The sequence below is a fragment of the Heloderma suspectum genome, chromosome 1 (assembly GCF_057233095.1).
Source record: "Heloderma suspectum isolate Gila_16-S chromosome 1, 16-S_ref, whole genome shotgun sequence".
Taxonomy (NCBI): domain Eukaryota; kingdom Metazoa; phylum Chordata; class Lepidosauria; order Squamata; family Helodermatidae; genus Heloderma; species Heloderma suspectum.
The window spans coordinates 298,119,527-298,134,151 of NC_139458.1; the positions used below are offsets into that span (position 1 = coordinate 298,119,527).

The 14,625-nt window shown below is 43.4% G+C and overlaps 2 protein-coding genes across 2 annotated transcripts in view; one reads left to right on the forward strand and one right to left on the reverse strand.

Annotated features, from left to right (window-relative positions):
• KCNQ5 (potassium voltage-gated channel subfamily Q member 5) overlaps positions 1-14,625 on the forward strand; it is a 485,338-nt gene that overhangs the window by 416,699 nt on the left and 54,014 nt on the right. The window lies entirely within an intron of this gene.
• LOC146359260 (mpv17-like protein 2) lies at positions 8,153-8,780 on the reverse strand. Its single transcript, XM_084826933.1, has one exon. The coding sequence runs from the start codon at positions 8,753-8,755 to the stop codon at positions 8,189-8,191; it is 567 nt and encodes a 188-aa protein (XP_084683059.1). The 5' UTR covers positions 8,756-8,780; the 3' UTR covers positions 8,153-8,188.

Consider the following 14,625-nt stretch of genomic DNA (forward strand, 5'->3'; position numbering starts at 1 on the left):
GCTGGAGGGTTCTGACTAGAATGAATATAAGGAGCTGTGGAGAGTCTGACAGGGGGAGTCTGACTGGAGAGCTGCATGGGGAAGGGGCTTTGTGAGCGGCTAGGAAGCCTGAAGAAGACATCAGCCAGGACAGGAGGAAGAGCAGCTACAAGACCAGGCAGGTGTTTCCACCAGGGAGTGTCAGGAGCGCCCTAGCTGCCTCTTGCAGTTCCCACCAATAGCCAACTCAGGACACAGACGACAAGGATTCTTTCCGAGACTTTATTCCTTAATGACTCTTTCAGATACTAATCACTAGCGACAAAGCAAGGAACAGCACTGGGGAAAGATAGCAGAGTAGCCTTAGCTCCAGGTAAGGCAGTTGGTCCCCGTTTGAAGGAGAACCATGGAAAGACCCTGAACTTATGGGCTAGGGAGAGATCCTCCCTCTTTCCCTTGGGTCCTCGGGACGCGACCATTGTTTGAGCACCAAACGAGTGGAATGCCTCCTTTCTGCGCCCTCCATCTGTCGTCGCTCCCTTCGTCTGTGCCAAGCATCCAGCAAGCCTCCCTCCAGCGCTCTCTCGCTGCCAGGGTCACTATCTCTCCCAGGAATGCTGGCAGAAGGAATCTCTGCCAGCTGCTGTGCTTGTGAGAGATGAGCGAGCTCCTCTCCCATGGATTGCTGTTCCTCCTCAGAATCAGAACTGCTCTGGGGCTCTATGGGCTCAGTTTCCACCCTGACATCAAGTTACTCCGAGCCGGCTGCATGTTGAGGTCATGTTGAGGCCACCCCTGAGCTTATCAGGGAGAAACTGGATTTCCTGAGACTGCTTAAAGTCTGATTCTTTTCCTCAAGTCGGGTTCTCCCCAGTATAGTTGCTATGTGCCCCCACCCCTGCATTGAACTCAGGTATGCTAGCCCTGCCCAGGGGTGTGCCTTTCACCATGACCCCAGTCAAGGGGTGTTTCCTGTGTGTTTCCCATCCCTGAAGAAACCAATTAGTGTCTCCCCAGAAGTAACTCCCATTGTAGTCAATGAGGCTTGCCCTCTGAATGTCCACATCAGTACTTACGGAGATCCCCTCAAATGAAATGGCACAGTTTAAAGCCCAGTACACTTTCATTGTAAAGTGTGATCTCAAGGCTCCAATTCTCCATTGTTTGCTTTATTGCCTTAGGAAGTAACTACTTCGAGCCTTTGTTTTAGAGATCCTGTGGGTTAAAATGGGGGCTGGTTTCCATCTTTGTGTTTACTACTCTCTTTCTAACTTACTGGTGTTGGGGGACTTCAACGTACATTCGGAGGCCATCCTCACAGGAGCACCTCGGGACTTCATGGAGACCATGGCCTCCTGGGAGCTGCACCATATTCTAACTGGGCCCACCCATGTAGCCGGTCATGCACTAGACCTTGTGTTTGTTTCTGGAGAAGCGGGGAGTGATCTGGAAGTCGGGGGTATATCCACCACCCCCTTGTCATGGTCAGATCACTATCTGGTGATGTTGGACTTCTCGGTTCCACAACCCCTCCGCAGGGGTGGAGGACCCATTAAAATGGTCCGCCCCAGGCGTCTTATGGATCCAAATGGATTCCTGAACGCGCTTGGGGATTCTCTGGGGCATGCCAACGGCCACTCGGTCGAGACCCTGGTGGGTGGCTGGAATGCCGCAATCATTGGGGCATTAGATCAGGTGGCTCCGAAACGCCCTCTCCCCCTGAACAGGGCTCGGACTGCACCATGGTTCAATCCGCGGTTACGAGCTCTGAAACAGGAGGTGAGATGGCTAGAGCGCCGGTGGCGGAAGTCTAGCTCCAAAGACGAACAGACACGGGCTAGAGCTGTATCTTCAGCCTATCATGTGGCAGTGAAGGCAGCAAAAAAGGAATATTATGCTGCCTCTATCACGTCTGCAGAGTGCTGTCCCAGGAGGCTGTTCCAAGTGGTCCGGAGCCTGGTCGGTCCTGTGGCTCCGGAACCACTGGAGCATTCTAAGGCCTCCTGTGAGGCTTTGGCAAGGCACTTTGCAGATAAAATTGATCAGATTAGGTGTGTTACTCTGCACACTGTGGATACAGTTAGTGAGCAAGAGGCGGCCTGTGGCAAACCGGTTTTGTGGGATCAGTTCCAGCTTCTTCCTCCTGATGAAGTGGACAAGGTGCTTTCATCTGTAAGGCCGACCACCTGCTTACTTGATCCTTACCCATCTTGGCTCATTATGAGCTGCAGAGAGAGACTGGGTGAGGGGATCAAGGCGGTGGTGAACACCGTGATGCCATCAGCCCACAAGGAGGCAGTGATAAGACGGCTCTTAAAGAAGCCCTCCTTGGATCCTCAAGTTCTGAACAACTTTCGCCCAGTCTCAAATCTGCCATTTTTGGGCAAGGTGATTGAGCGGGTGGTGGCGGTGCAGTTGAAGGCACACTTGGAAGAAACTGATGATCTAGACCCATTTCAGTCGGGCTTCAGGCCTGGGCATGGGACAGAAACGGCCTTGGTCACCTTGGTGGATGATATGAGGAGGGCTCTGGATAGGGGTGAATGCTCCTTCCTTGTTCTCCTCGACCTCTCAGCGGCTTTTGATACCGTTGACCACGGTATCCTCCTGGACCGCCTGGAGGGGTTGGGCATTGGAGACACTGTATTGCGGTGGTTCCGGTCCTTCCTCTCCGGCAGGTACCAGAGGGTAGCACTGAGAGAGGAGGTTTCGGACCCGTGGCCACGTACTTGTGGGGTGCCACAGGGTTCCATCCTCTCCCCGATGCTATTTAACATCTATGTGAAGCCGCTGGGGCTATCATCAGGAGGTTTGGGGTGCAGTGTCATCAATATGCGGATGACACGCAGCTCTGCCTCTCATTCAAATCTTCACCAAGGTTGGCCGTAGAATCCCTGTCCAAATGTCTGGAGACGGTGAGTGGCTGGATGGGGAGGAATAACCTGAAGCTGAACCCTGACAAGACCGAGGTACTTTTGGTGGGAGACAAGAGGAGGCTGGGGGATGTTGACCTGCTGTTGAATGGGGTACGGCTACCCTTGAAAGACCAGGTCCGCAGCCTGGGGGTCATTTTGGACTCCCAGCTGTCCATGGAGGCTCAGGTGTCAGCTGTGAGCCGGACAGCGCTGTATCAACTCCATCTGATACGGCGGCTGCGCCCCTACCTTCCCGACCATCTGATCCCATCGGTAGTACATGCCCTGGTCTCCTCTCGTTTAGACTACTGTAATGCGCTCTACGTGGGGTTACCCTTAAAGACGGTTCGGAAGCTGCAGCTGGTACAGAACGCGGCGGCTCGCCTGATTAAAGGCAGCCGCCGGCGAGATCACATCACTCCAGTGCTGAAGGAGTTGCACTGGTTACCAGTTGTTTTCTGGGCCAAATTCAAGGTGTTGGTTTTGACCTTTAAAACCCTATATGGTTCCGGCCCAGCCTATCTTAAGGAGCGCCTCCAGCAACACCAGACAGGCCGCTTAACAAGATCAGCCTCGGATGGCCTTCTCTCTGTCCCATCAGCCAGGACAGCTAGACTGGTGGGGACGAGGGAGAGGGCCTTTTCTGTGGTGGCCCCCACTCTGTGGAACTCCCTCCCTAGGGAACTCCATCATGCCCCCTCTTTAATGAGCTTCCGTTGTGCATTAAAAACGTGGTTGTTCAGGCAGGCATTTGGGATGGGTTAGGGTATTTTTTTAAAAAAATTATGGTAGAATTTTATTGTTTTAAATTGTTTTATGGTGTGTTGTACATCGCCCAGAGTGGCTGGGTGACCAGCCAGATGGGCGATTAATAAATTTAATAATAAATAATAATAAAAATAAAAATAAATTTCTCACAACAAACCCATTAGTGTCTCCCCAGAAGTAACTCCCATTGTGCTGAATCATCAGTACTTACGGAGCCCCCACCTCAATTGAGATGGCAAAGTTTAAAGCCCAATTCCCCAAGTGCAATTAAGCGTGATCTCGAGGCTCCAATTCTCTGTTGTCTGCTTTATTGCCTTAGGAAGTAACTGATTCACAGCTTCATTACAGAGATCCTGTGCATTATCAGTTTGGTTAGAAAGGGGGCTGGTTTCCCATCCCTGTGTTCTCCCCCTGTCTTTCCCAGTACAAGCATATGTGTGTCTACTCAGAAGTAATACCCATTGTGTTCAATGACGCTTGGGGTTCGTTGGGAGGCTTGTCTTACAAATGCGCACAAGGGGAAGTAACTACTCTGCACCTTCTTTACGGAGCCTGGAGGGCGAGGGAAGCCTCTCTTACTGGTTGAGCAGCCCCTGGACCTTCACTCCAAACCCCCCCACCCAACCCGGAAGTAAGTTGTGGGAAGCCACTTAGAATGGTGTGATGTACACCCTCATGGAGCCCTGCCCGGACCAAAAGCATCTCCTACAAAAATGCAGGTGAACCACTCCTCCCTTCTCCTTCCGTTGTTGTGGAAACAGGGCCCAGGAGACTGAGTTGAGAGCACGTGAGGCAGAAGCTGAAGCAAATCTGCAAGAATGGAGAGGAAGACCTTGGAACAACCTAAGAGGAAAGAGCTGAAGCCTGAGTGACAGCTGGTGGCGGGAGTCTGAAGACTGAGCAGCTCCTGGACCAGACTGAAGGCTTCAAGAGAAGCCTGGTGAACAGTGTTGAAGGTTTCAGGTGGAAGCCCCCACCCGGGAGAAGACTGCCTTTCAAGCTTTCATGTTAGGCCTGTGATTTAACTGGGGTGGAGCTTGATAGGGGAGTTGGCTTAAGTTTGGTTAGGCATAGGAACTGGGGCTTCTATCATCTGATTGGTGGTAAAAGTAACTGTCTAGGAACCCTGTTTAACAGTACTAACAACATTGTTAAAGTAATAAGCTTTCTTGTTTTCTTTTTAATAAAATACCATTTTTATTTGCCTTTCTGGCACCTCATGCCTAATGACCTTAAGGGAAAAGGCATATGTTAAATAAAAGGGGTGTAGTTTAATGGTGGCAGCGGAAGTGAAGGGAGATATTACCCAATGGTGAGGGGAATCCTCCACGTTTGGGGATAAGGGTGGGTTTGCCCTAGTGTCCAGGCCCCACCCAAAGACCCAGGTTCTCCACAGTTTGACACACAAGGCTATAAATGGGTCTCTCTTGCCATTTATCATGGCAGTACCAGTGCTAAAGTATTTGAAATACGATTTTTAAAATAAAAACTTAGTGGATACATTTTGAGTGTTGCTGGGCTTTATTTAAGTAAATGTGCTATCTTTCTTTTTAAATAATTGTGGAGTGTTAAAGTCTTCTCCACTTACAGAATTGGTGTAACTAATTTTTAAAAATCCATTACAAGTTACGTGAGAAAATACTTCTTAAATGGCCTTTATTAGATGTTCCGAATTTTAACATGGATGTTTTAAACATGTTCCCACCTGGTTACCATTTCCAACTTCAATACCATACCAATATTTGAATAGGTGATTGCTTTGGTAATCAAACAGCAATTAACTAGGTCAAGAGCTTAAGAGCAAGAAAAAAAGCATTGGCCATGATGTCAGTGGCCCACAGCAGGCACACCTGCAATGCTGAAGTAGCAACGCCCATGTCTCTGCCACCTTGCAATGTTCTCCAGTGAGAATGTCAGTCCCCCTTCCCTCATGCAGTGATGCAATGTGGTGGAAGCTGGTAGACTACCAGTAAACCACTATACAAGCTCCTACTATATGTAGATTATTACAAAGGTTATATTTAGAGGGCTTTTTTTTCTTTTAAGCATTCCTTCAGAGTCTATTCGAGTTTAGTACTTGCAACCAAAGCCATACTTTTGTTTAATGAATTAGGTTATAATCCTATACTCATTTACTTGAATACAACGGGGCTTACATCTGAATAGGCATGTATAGGATTACACTGTTAGTCTGCCAGACAGTACTGCTTGGCCCTATTCTAAAGACTTACATCAGTGCACATCAATGGTGTTGTGGTAAATTTTGAAGCACAGGTGCTTATCACGGCAGTCCCCGTAGCCACACTCCCAAGGAGACTCAAAAACTGCAGGCAGCTGTGGTGGTCCATATCAACAAACGAGTTCTGGTAGTAGGGATGGCTCAACTCACATGGGCTGCCTTGGACGCTGCTTGCTGAACCCCCGCTGGCCACCTGACCCTGTTCAGTGCATGGGGCGAGCTGCCAGACGGTTCACAGGCACACGGGATGCGGCATCCAGCTACTCCAGTGGCTGCCATTTGGTACAGAATGGCAGCTAGGCCTGTTTAGCAAATACCCATTTTGTGCAAATGGTGGCTGTAAATAGGGCCATTTATGCAAGTAATTTTGCATAAATGGCCCTATTTATAGCTGCCACTTGTGCAAAATGGGGATTTACCGAAACCTTAGCTGCCATTCTGCACAAAATGGTGGTCACTGGAGTCCCCATCACCACCTGCCAACCCCTGGTTCTCTCCCTGCAAGGAAGGAGAGTACGAGGGGTTGGCAGGCAGCAGAAAACCATGACCTTGCCTGCATCGGTGCACACTGAGTCAGGCAAACCTGGGGATCTATGGACTGGCACCCAGGGGGCTGAGCCAGTGAGAAATTGCTGAGCTGCGAGCCCCAACTGGACACCTGCACCATCCCTGCCTAGCAGTTTTATTTCCACCAGGAACAGGTATTTTGTAATGCTTAATTGGCCATTCAAGAGCAAGCCACGCCAAAATACTTTGCATTACAACCAGGAACAATATATTGTAACTGGGAAAATTCATTCTCTGACCCTGCCCCCCCACCCCCGTACCCCGCCCCAGCTACTGTGAGGACTACAGCTAAGCTCAGAGGAAAAGGAATCTGGAGGGAGATGGCAGATGACATCAGCATCCGTGCTAATAAACAAGTGCCAGCGCTGAGTCCCTGCAAGTCCTGGATCCACTACGCCACTGGTGTACATTTATCTGTTTTGCAAACTATTAGCAGTCCCAAGGAGAAATTAGTGCATATTAGCTCATCTTTGAGCTGTCTATTTTTGTCAGATCTGTAGAGGACTAATAGCCCGCTACACAAAGTACTGTGATGCCAGCCCACGTACCAATCATGTCAGTATGAAGCTAGGAGAATTAGTCCTTCAAACTAGTGCAGTAGGAGGATACGCAGTTAAGTTCTTGGGGCTTCTCATCCCCTGCCTGCTCCTTCTTGACTATTGAAGTCTAACTGTGATTTCTTTTTTCTTTTTAAAAGAAGTGCATATCCTTCCTGTATATTAACAAATGCTTATTATGTAAGCCATTCCTTAGTTTCCCAAATGTAACTCAAACCTCAGATTGTGAGAGCAATCCACCGTGAATGTCTCCTGTGCAAGTACCATTGAAACAGAGGGGAAGTGAACAGGAGATCCAAGATAATTTGGTACTTGAATCAGAAACTCAAAATGGTGTCCCCCAGTAGTAAAAACAGAATAAAAACTAAATAACTGGCAATTCATTATAATTGCCCCTTGATACCCCACAATCTTCTGCCTCACACAGCTTAATGGCAGGGCCAGCCCTGGAGCTGTAAATAGAAAAGTGCAAGGCTAGAAGGGCTATGAATGCTCCAGATGTTGTGGTGTTGGTTTTTCAAGCTCAGGGATTCTTAAAGCAGCTCAAAGCTGGAAAGAACTACTTGCAATATATCACTCTTGAAAATTCCCAAGCCAGCAGAGGTGACTGACCTGCATACATTGAACAAACATGCTTGCATTACATTTGTGTATCCCAAGATACTTGGTTCTGAAAAATTCTGTATTGTATAAATTCCTTGGGGCAGGATTCTCACCCCTGCCTTCCCTCGCCAAGTTCCAGTTCCTTAGTCTAGCCTTTTAGTTTAGCATTTGCCCTGCTAGTCACTTTTTAATTGGTTTGTTTAATATTATTGTAAACCTCTTTGAGAGGTTGTTTATACACGAAAAACAGTATATAAATGTTTGAATTAAATAAGTGCAAAGGAGCTTCTTTCTCTGCATTGGATTGAATCGTAACATATTCTTGTATGCATGAATGACAGTTTTTAAAATGAAAAAAATGAAAGCGTAAGCTGGGGAAACGAGGATAGTGAAGCATTATTTTACCTAGCTTTAAATGTCCTTGTAAAGAGGATGGAAAGAATAAAATTCCAGTGAGAGGGCATCAAATCCACACATATTTTTAGTCAACACAATCAGTTCAATGAAGCTGGTTCGTGCTTCATGTTTCTGCTTCAAAGTCTTTGCAGTCCTTAGCCTCCTTAGCTTCTGTGTTTGAGATATGAAAGGTACACATTCCATCCCAGTGTTACTACATTCACAAACATCACTCGATAGTGAGAGGGGAGAAATAGAAAATTGATCATCTGAGCTGCTGGCCACAAAGTGAGTTCTGCCAAGTAATAGTCCCAGAATTTCTCCCTAAATTCATTCAATCCATCCGCCAAACTGTGGCCTTGAAGAAGCCCCATCATTGTGAAATACCAGGCTCCAAATGCTGGAGCACAGACCTGATCTATCGTTACCTTTATGATGACAATTTTAACATTTTGAATGCCTTTTCTTGGGGCTATTTTGTCTATCCAAAAGTACCAGTAATGTAGGAGTGGCCCCAGGCTACATCCTGTAATAAACATGTGAGCTGTACGGTCACCATCCCACTCTTGTGTGGGCTTTCGCCTTCTCTCCAAAGACTGCTGAACAATATCTGCAGCTCCTAGTAAAAAACCACTGCTCAGTGTATTGGTAATGATAAGGTTGCGGCCTCCAAAAAGTGGTGCATAATAGCGTGCCAGCATGGCTAACTGTCGTATAATACGGGCACACATCTTCCTTTTCTTTCAGTCTGAAATAAATCCATGCAGGTCAGGTAACTAGGGTGAGGACATTTTGTCTGATCTTTCATCTTCTTCGTTTCCCAGACTGATAATGCTATTTTTCAGGAACTACTGTATTTTAGCTTTGTAGGAGATACTTAGATCTAAATAACTCATGATGAAGACAAGAAGAAAAACCAACTTAGGTCAGGCACATAAGATAAGGCACAGGAAATACATCATAATATTCTAGTGAAGAATTTTACTTTTGTGCTTTATTATGATGTCACTGCTGATCTTCAACATCGTCTTGTTATTGTGGCAGAAAAATAAATCACAACCACTGAACAGGTACGTTATGAATAGCTCTCCTTATACCACGTTGGAGGCACAGTCCAAAGAAAGTTTAACTCTACTTAAATCTGGTTGATTTCAATGGCCCTTAAATACACAGTAGTTTCTCTTAATTGTGCCCTTGATTTATATTGACTGAATATTCAATAGGATACCTATACATTAGTCACTTTTCCACTTTAAAAAAGTGTATAAAGCAACTTACAATAAATGAAAAACAAACAAAATAAAGTTCAAGTTTCACTATTAAGACCTATACAAAATAAACTAAAAAAAACCTATAAAACAGTTTCGATAAAAGTTTTATAGTTTCAATAAAATACAATTTCAATAAAACAATTTCTACTATATCGATTAAAACCCTTTAACCTTCAGAATATCCTGGCTACTGAAGGTGAAGTATCTGTAGTCTTTCTCCCTGCCCAAGGAGTTCCAAAGGGTAGGTGTCACTACATGAAAAGGCACTTCCCTGTGCCCCAAGTGATCTAACCTTCATGAAAGACCCAGAGCACTCCTACCTTCAGATCTGAGGGGACTGCAACATACATACAGAGAAGATGTTCCTTAAAAGGCACAAGATGCAGGCCGTTTATAGTTTTAAAGAAAATAAATAGCACATTGAATCGGGCCTGGCTGCTAATTGGAAGCCAATGCAGAAGAGCCAAAGTTACTATACTGTGTTCCTCATCCCTAGATGGGCCGTAGAATTCTGTGCCAGCTAGAATTTCCAAACCATTATCAAGGGCAATAAAGCATGTTGCAAGTTGCTCCAAGTAGGAGATTACCAATGCATGGATGACTGGTATTCTAGATAAGGCTGAACAAATCTATCAGTTTTAATTTCTCCCGTATGTAATTTTTTTTTAAGTTCTTTCAGTCCTATTTATGAAGAAATTTGCAGATTTTGGTAAGTTCTTGTCAAAAACAAACCAAATAAAATTCTAACCAATCCCTAATTCCAGATTATAGGGGGGCACTTTGGGAAGAAAAACTAGACTGAAGTTTTACTGGATGTATGTGATGCAATCTCCGATTAACACTACTGGTTGTATTGATTTTTTAAAGGCATGAAGCCTTAGGACCTGTTATTTCTGAGGTTCCAAAGTCTGCAAGACATCATTGCTCCAATCCAACCATCCATGAGCACAGCAACTGGAGCTGCATGTGTGTAGCTCTGAGCAGATAATTAGTGACTTGCACAGATCACCTGTGCAGAGGGAAGGACTAGTGGAAGTGACTGAATCGCCCCTCCAGAAAATGATCAGTACTCCCTTCAGTCATGTGACTGTGGCTATCTGTATGCAGCCCAAGCTGCTGGATCACACTAAGAACTGTGGACAGTTCCTCATCCAGCTTCTGGGTTGGATCTAGACTTAACCATGCTTAAAGGAGACTCATTGAAATCAACGGACAAGTACATCATGACTCACTTAAGACTCACTGATTTCAGTGAGTCTGCTCCAAGCATGACTAAGTGTAGATCCAACCCTCTCTGCATATGCGCCTAGCTTTATTGTGGCAATTGGATTTGTAGCTAGATATGATCCACTTAATGTGCCCAGTTTAATCAACTGTCAATGACTGATTATGTTTTGATTAATATGGATAAAACAGGTGACAAGTGGTTGATACACATAAAAGTACATTAATAACACAATGCTTGTATACAAATTGTGGTAGTCTTTAAACAACATGTGTAGTATTACAATCCTATAAATATTTATTCAGACCCACTGTGTTCAATGGGAGTTGCTCCTAGGCAAGTATGCACAGGATTGCAGTCTTAGACGTCACTGCAGATCAAACTTTTATTTATTTTTATCTATCTATCTATCTATCTATCTATCTATCTATCTATCTCTATCCCCAAAATCTGTAAATTTGATGTCACCTGCTTATTGAGCTTTTATTGCAGTGATGGCTCCTTTTAAAAACAGACCCTACTTCTCTAATAGTCATGTTGCCTACCCTTCTCTTCCTCTTGGGAGAAAAAGCAAAAAGGGCACTTGTTTTTCCTCATGCAGGATACAAAGAATAGCCAAAGGAACTGGTGGAAGAACGGAGCAGAATCTGACAACCCTGCTGTTATGTGTATGTGTATGAATATTTGTATTAGAAAGAGAGTTAGGACCAGTTATTAAAAATGCTGTCATGATCTTGCTGCCCAATAAGATATATTTTCCTAACTCATTACCAAGAATACCATGTATATTTATGTAGTTTATTTATGTGCCTGAAAATGGCTGTAATGTTTGGTTGGTAAAAACATATATGTCACTGTTTTAATTTCACAGAATAAGAGATAAAAGTAAGTAAGGCAAAATATATCCTTTATTGGACCAATTTGCTTTAGTGTAGGAGTATGCAAGCCTTGGAGTCACACAGACTTCCATCTGGCTGAACAGGAGTTTGTTAAATTTTAAGACAAGATTGGTTACAAAATACTTGGAACCCCTCTGGAATAGTATTCCATGAGTTGTGCAGGGCTGCTGCTAGGAGAAAAAAGTCAGTCACTTCACTATGTGCATGCCAGAACTATTTTGTGGACTTACAAAGGCTTCTTTCAGTCTTAGATTATATATTTTGGCCATTCCAGATATAGGGTAGTTTACCAACCTGTGTGAATTTTAATCTTAACACAAGATTAATTGAGCAGACACCTGCATATGTTGATAAGTAAGACAGAAGAAGAAATCAGGCAATTCAAGAAATAATTCGTACACTGGTTTGTGCACTTGAAAACAATCTCTGTACAATACATGTCTTAGAAGTCTTTTTATTTTGATCAAGAAAGTAATATCTGCAGAAAAACTAGCATCATCAAATTAATCTCTTCTGCATTGTTAGAGTAGTTTGGGGTCATTAAGTGCTAAGAGATTCATTCCATAAATTCCCATTGAGCAGGCAATTCACATATGACACCCATTTTGCTGTATTCTTGCTACCAAAGAATACTATTATCCTATTGTACAGCAATAGTAGAAATCAATTTTCACATCCTAGTCTAAAATATGTCTCAGGATTATTGTGACATCTAAGCCACTTCAGTTCCTTATGTCTTAAAAAAAAAAAATGAAAGATCTTACATTTTCAAACGAACTTGCAAAAACGAGAGAGACTGTGTGGAATTCAATTTTCCCATGCTGATAATTAACAACATTCCCATATAGACGGTGTAGTTTATGTACATTGAGAGACATTTTGGCTAAAGTGACAACATCTGCAAAAATCAGACAGTGACACTTATTCAGAGGTTTCCGGAAGATATCTTGTCAATTACTTTTTACTAGTAGGTGATGATTAATCAAAACCTGTCTGGCTTTAAGCAGACAAATCCAGTTTAACAGAAAAAAATGCTACATGTAAAGCAGCTAAAAGTAAATGTTTATCAGGATTCTGAACACTGCTTTGACATATTTTGTTAGTGCAAATGAAAATGTGGTATTTTGCATGGATTGTTTATAATTCATGATTAGGTTGTTTTACTTCATAGTGAGAAGAATATCCAGGAAAGGGATGTATGGATTTTCAGTAGTGGTATGGCATGTACATTTGATGGAGGGATAGACAGAGTTTATATATTTTTTTAGTCACTCCAAAGTTTCTTTGTCATTGATCCTGATTACAAAGATGTCATCGGTGTATCACCACCATATAAGCAGCTTGTATGTGGGTTCTTTAAGGATGACTTGTTCAAATTTGCCCCTGGGCTTCTGCATGGCTCCATTCTATGCCAATTTATTTATGGGCAAGCTTGAACAAGTCATACTTAAGGTGCCCACTGACAGCTGCTCACATGGTTATGATGCATTTACAAGATCTTTTGTCATCTGGACAAGTGGCAAAGAAAATTGGGAAAAAATTAAGAACAGTACGAACTATCCATCACACTATCAAATTAGCATCCAACAGAGCTATGAAAAATTAGCATTCAATAGAGCTGCTTTTGTTGCCATAAAAAAACAAGATAGTCACAGCTTTTTACAGTAAAAACACTGATGTTCACATTTATTTAAAATGGAATTTCTGCCATCCAAGACACAAAGAAAAACATCATTTACAGATTAGCTCTCAAGAGTGAAATGTATTTGCACCAGCAATGAAAATTACCTCAGAAGAGTCCACAAATTTAAAGAGCACATTGTCTTCATAACATATTCTCCTCATGTAATTGACTGTAACATCCACAGGCATCTATCCTAGATATTCCAGAGAATCCTCCAGAAAAGGTCCCTTTTCTGGTACCATCATCCAGCAATTCCTAATTGCTATTAAGGAGAACTACCCCTTAGTAGCCAATGTATAATGCCTTGAAAAAGCCACCCAAAAGCTTCCTTTCATTGCTTTCCTCCAGCTTCCAAACTTACACAAATAACGAGCTGAGCTACAACCATCTCTCATCAATCTGAGATGACATCATTGTGTAAGTTCAACATTTGCAGTTATCTTAGGGAAACTGTTGCCTGAAAAATTCAAATGACTGACCAGACCTATTACGTTAGACAGAACATCACCTGCAAATCCAGGAGTGTAATATTCGTATAATGAAAATGTCCATATGCAGTACATTAGGAAAATGTACTGCATACCTTTGTATAATTTCAGAAATCATGGCAAAAGCAAACAAACAAACAAGGATGGGAGGACAGCATCAAAAATGGCCAGAAAAACAAAAACTTGAAGGTGAACCTCACTTCAAGCAGGTGGACTGATAGGTCCACTTTCTAATACTAGGGTACATTTTACCAGGGGGTTCCAATCACTGTGCTTTGGGGGAGGACAAGGATGGGACCGTGAGATGGCCATTCTTCCAATGCCACCAGACTTCATTATGAAAAAAAGCCTTAAACTGGTTTTCAATCATCATACCTCCCTAGCCCCCACATCTGTCTTTCTGAAACTGCAGGTTTCTTGCCTGGGAGTAGAGATGTGAAAGCATGGGGAAAAAACCCAGAAAATGTCAGGGGGAAAAGCACTTTTTTCCCTTTTTTTTCCAAGGACTGGTTTTGTTTTTTCCTGAAAAATTGGAAAATTTGAACAACTGCGGATTAAAAAATATTTTCTTTTAGAATTTAAAACAGTGTTTCTATATTGTTACCCAGCCTTCCTCCCCTGCAAATGATTTCTAAAACTGTAATAACACTTTTATAGAAGGACTAGAAATGTGAAATGTCTGGAAATAATGATGCCATAGGGGGAAATGTTTTTTTTAAATCTTCTCTGTAAGATTCCCAGCATAGTTATTTCTTTCATTCCTTATTAAAAATTATTGATCTAAAGTATATTTTACTAATAACATTCCTAAATGGAGTCTTTCCTGGCTAAATAAAATCTCAATAGTTTTTCCTTCAGATCAGATTTCCTTAAACTCCATCCCACAAACAGGAACAGGTTTAGAAGTTTCCCTAAACTTCCTCACATATAGGAACAGATGCTATACCAGCATACCATATACCAGTCTTCCTCTGCCTCTAGTTGTACCTGCTTTTTTTGGCCTCTAGGATGATTCAGATGTTTCAGGGACACCT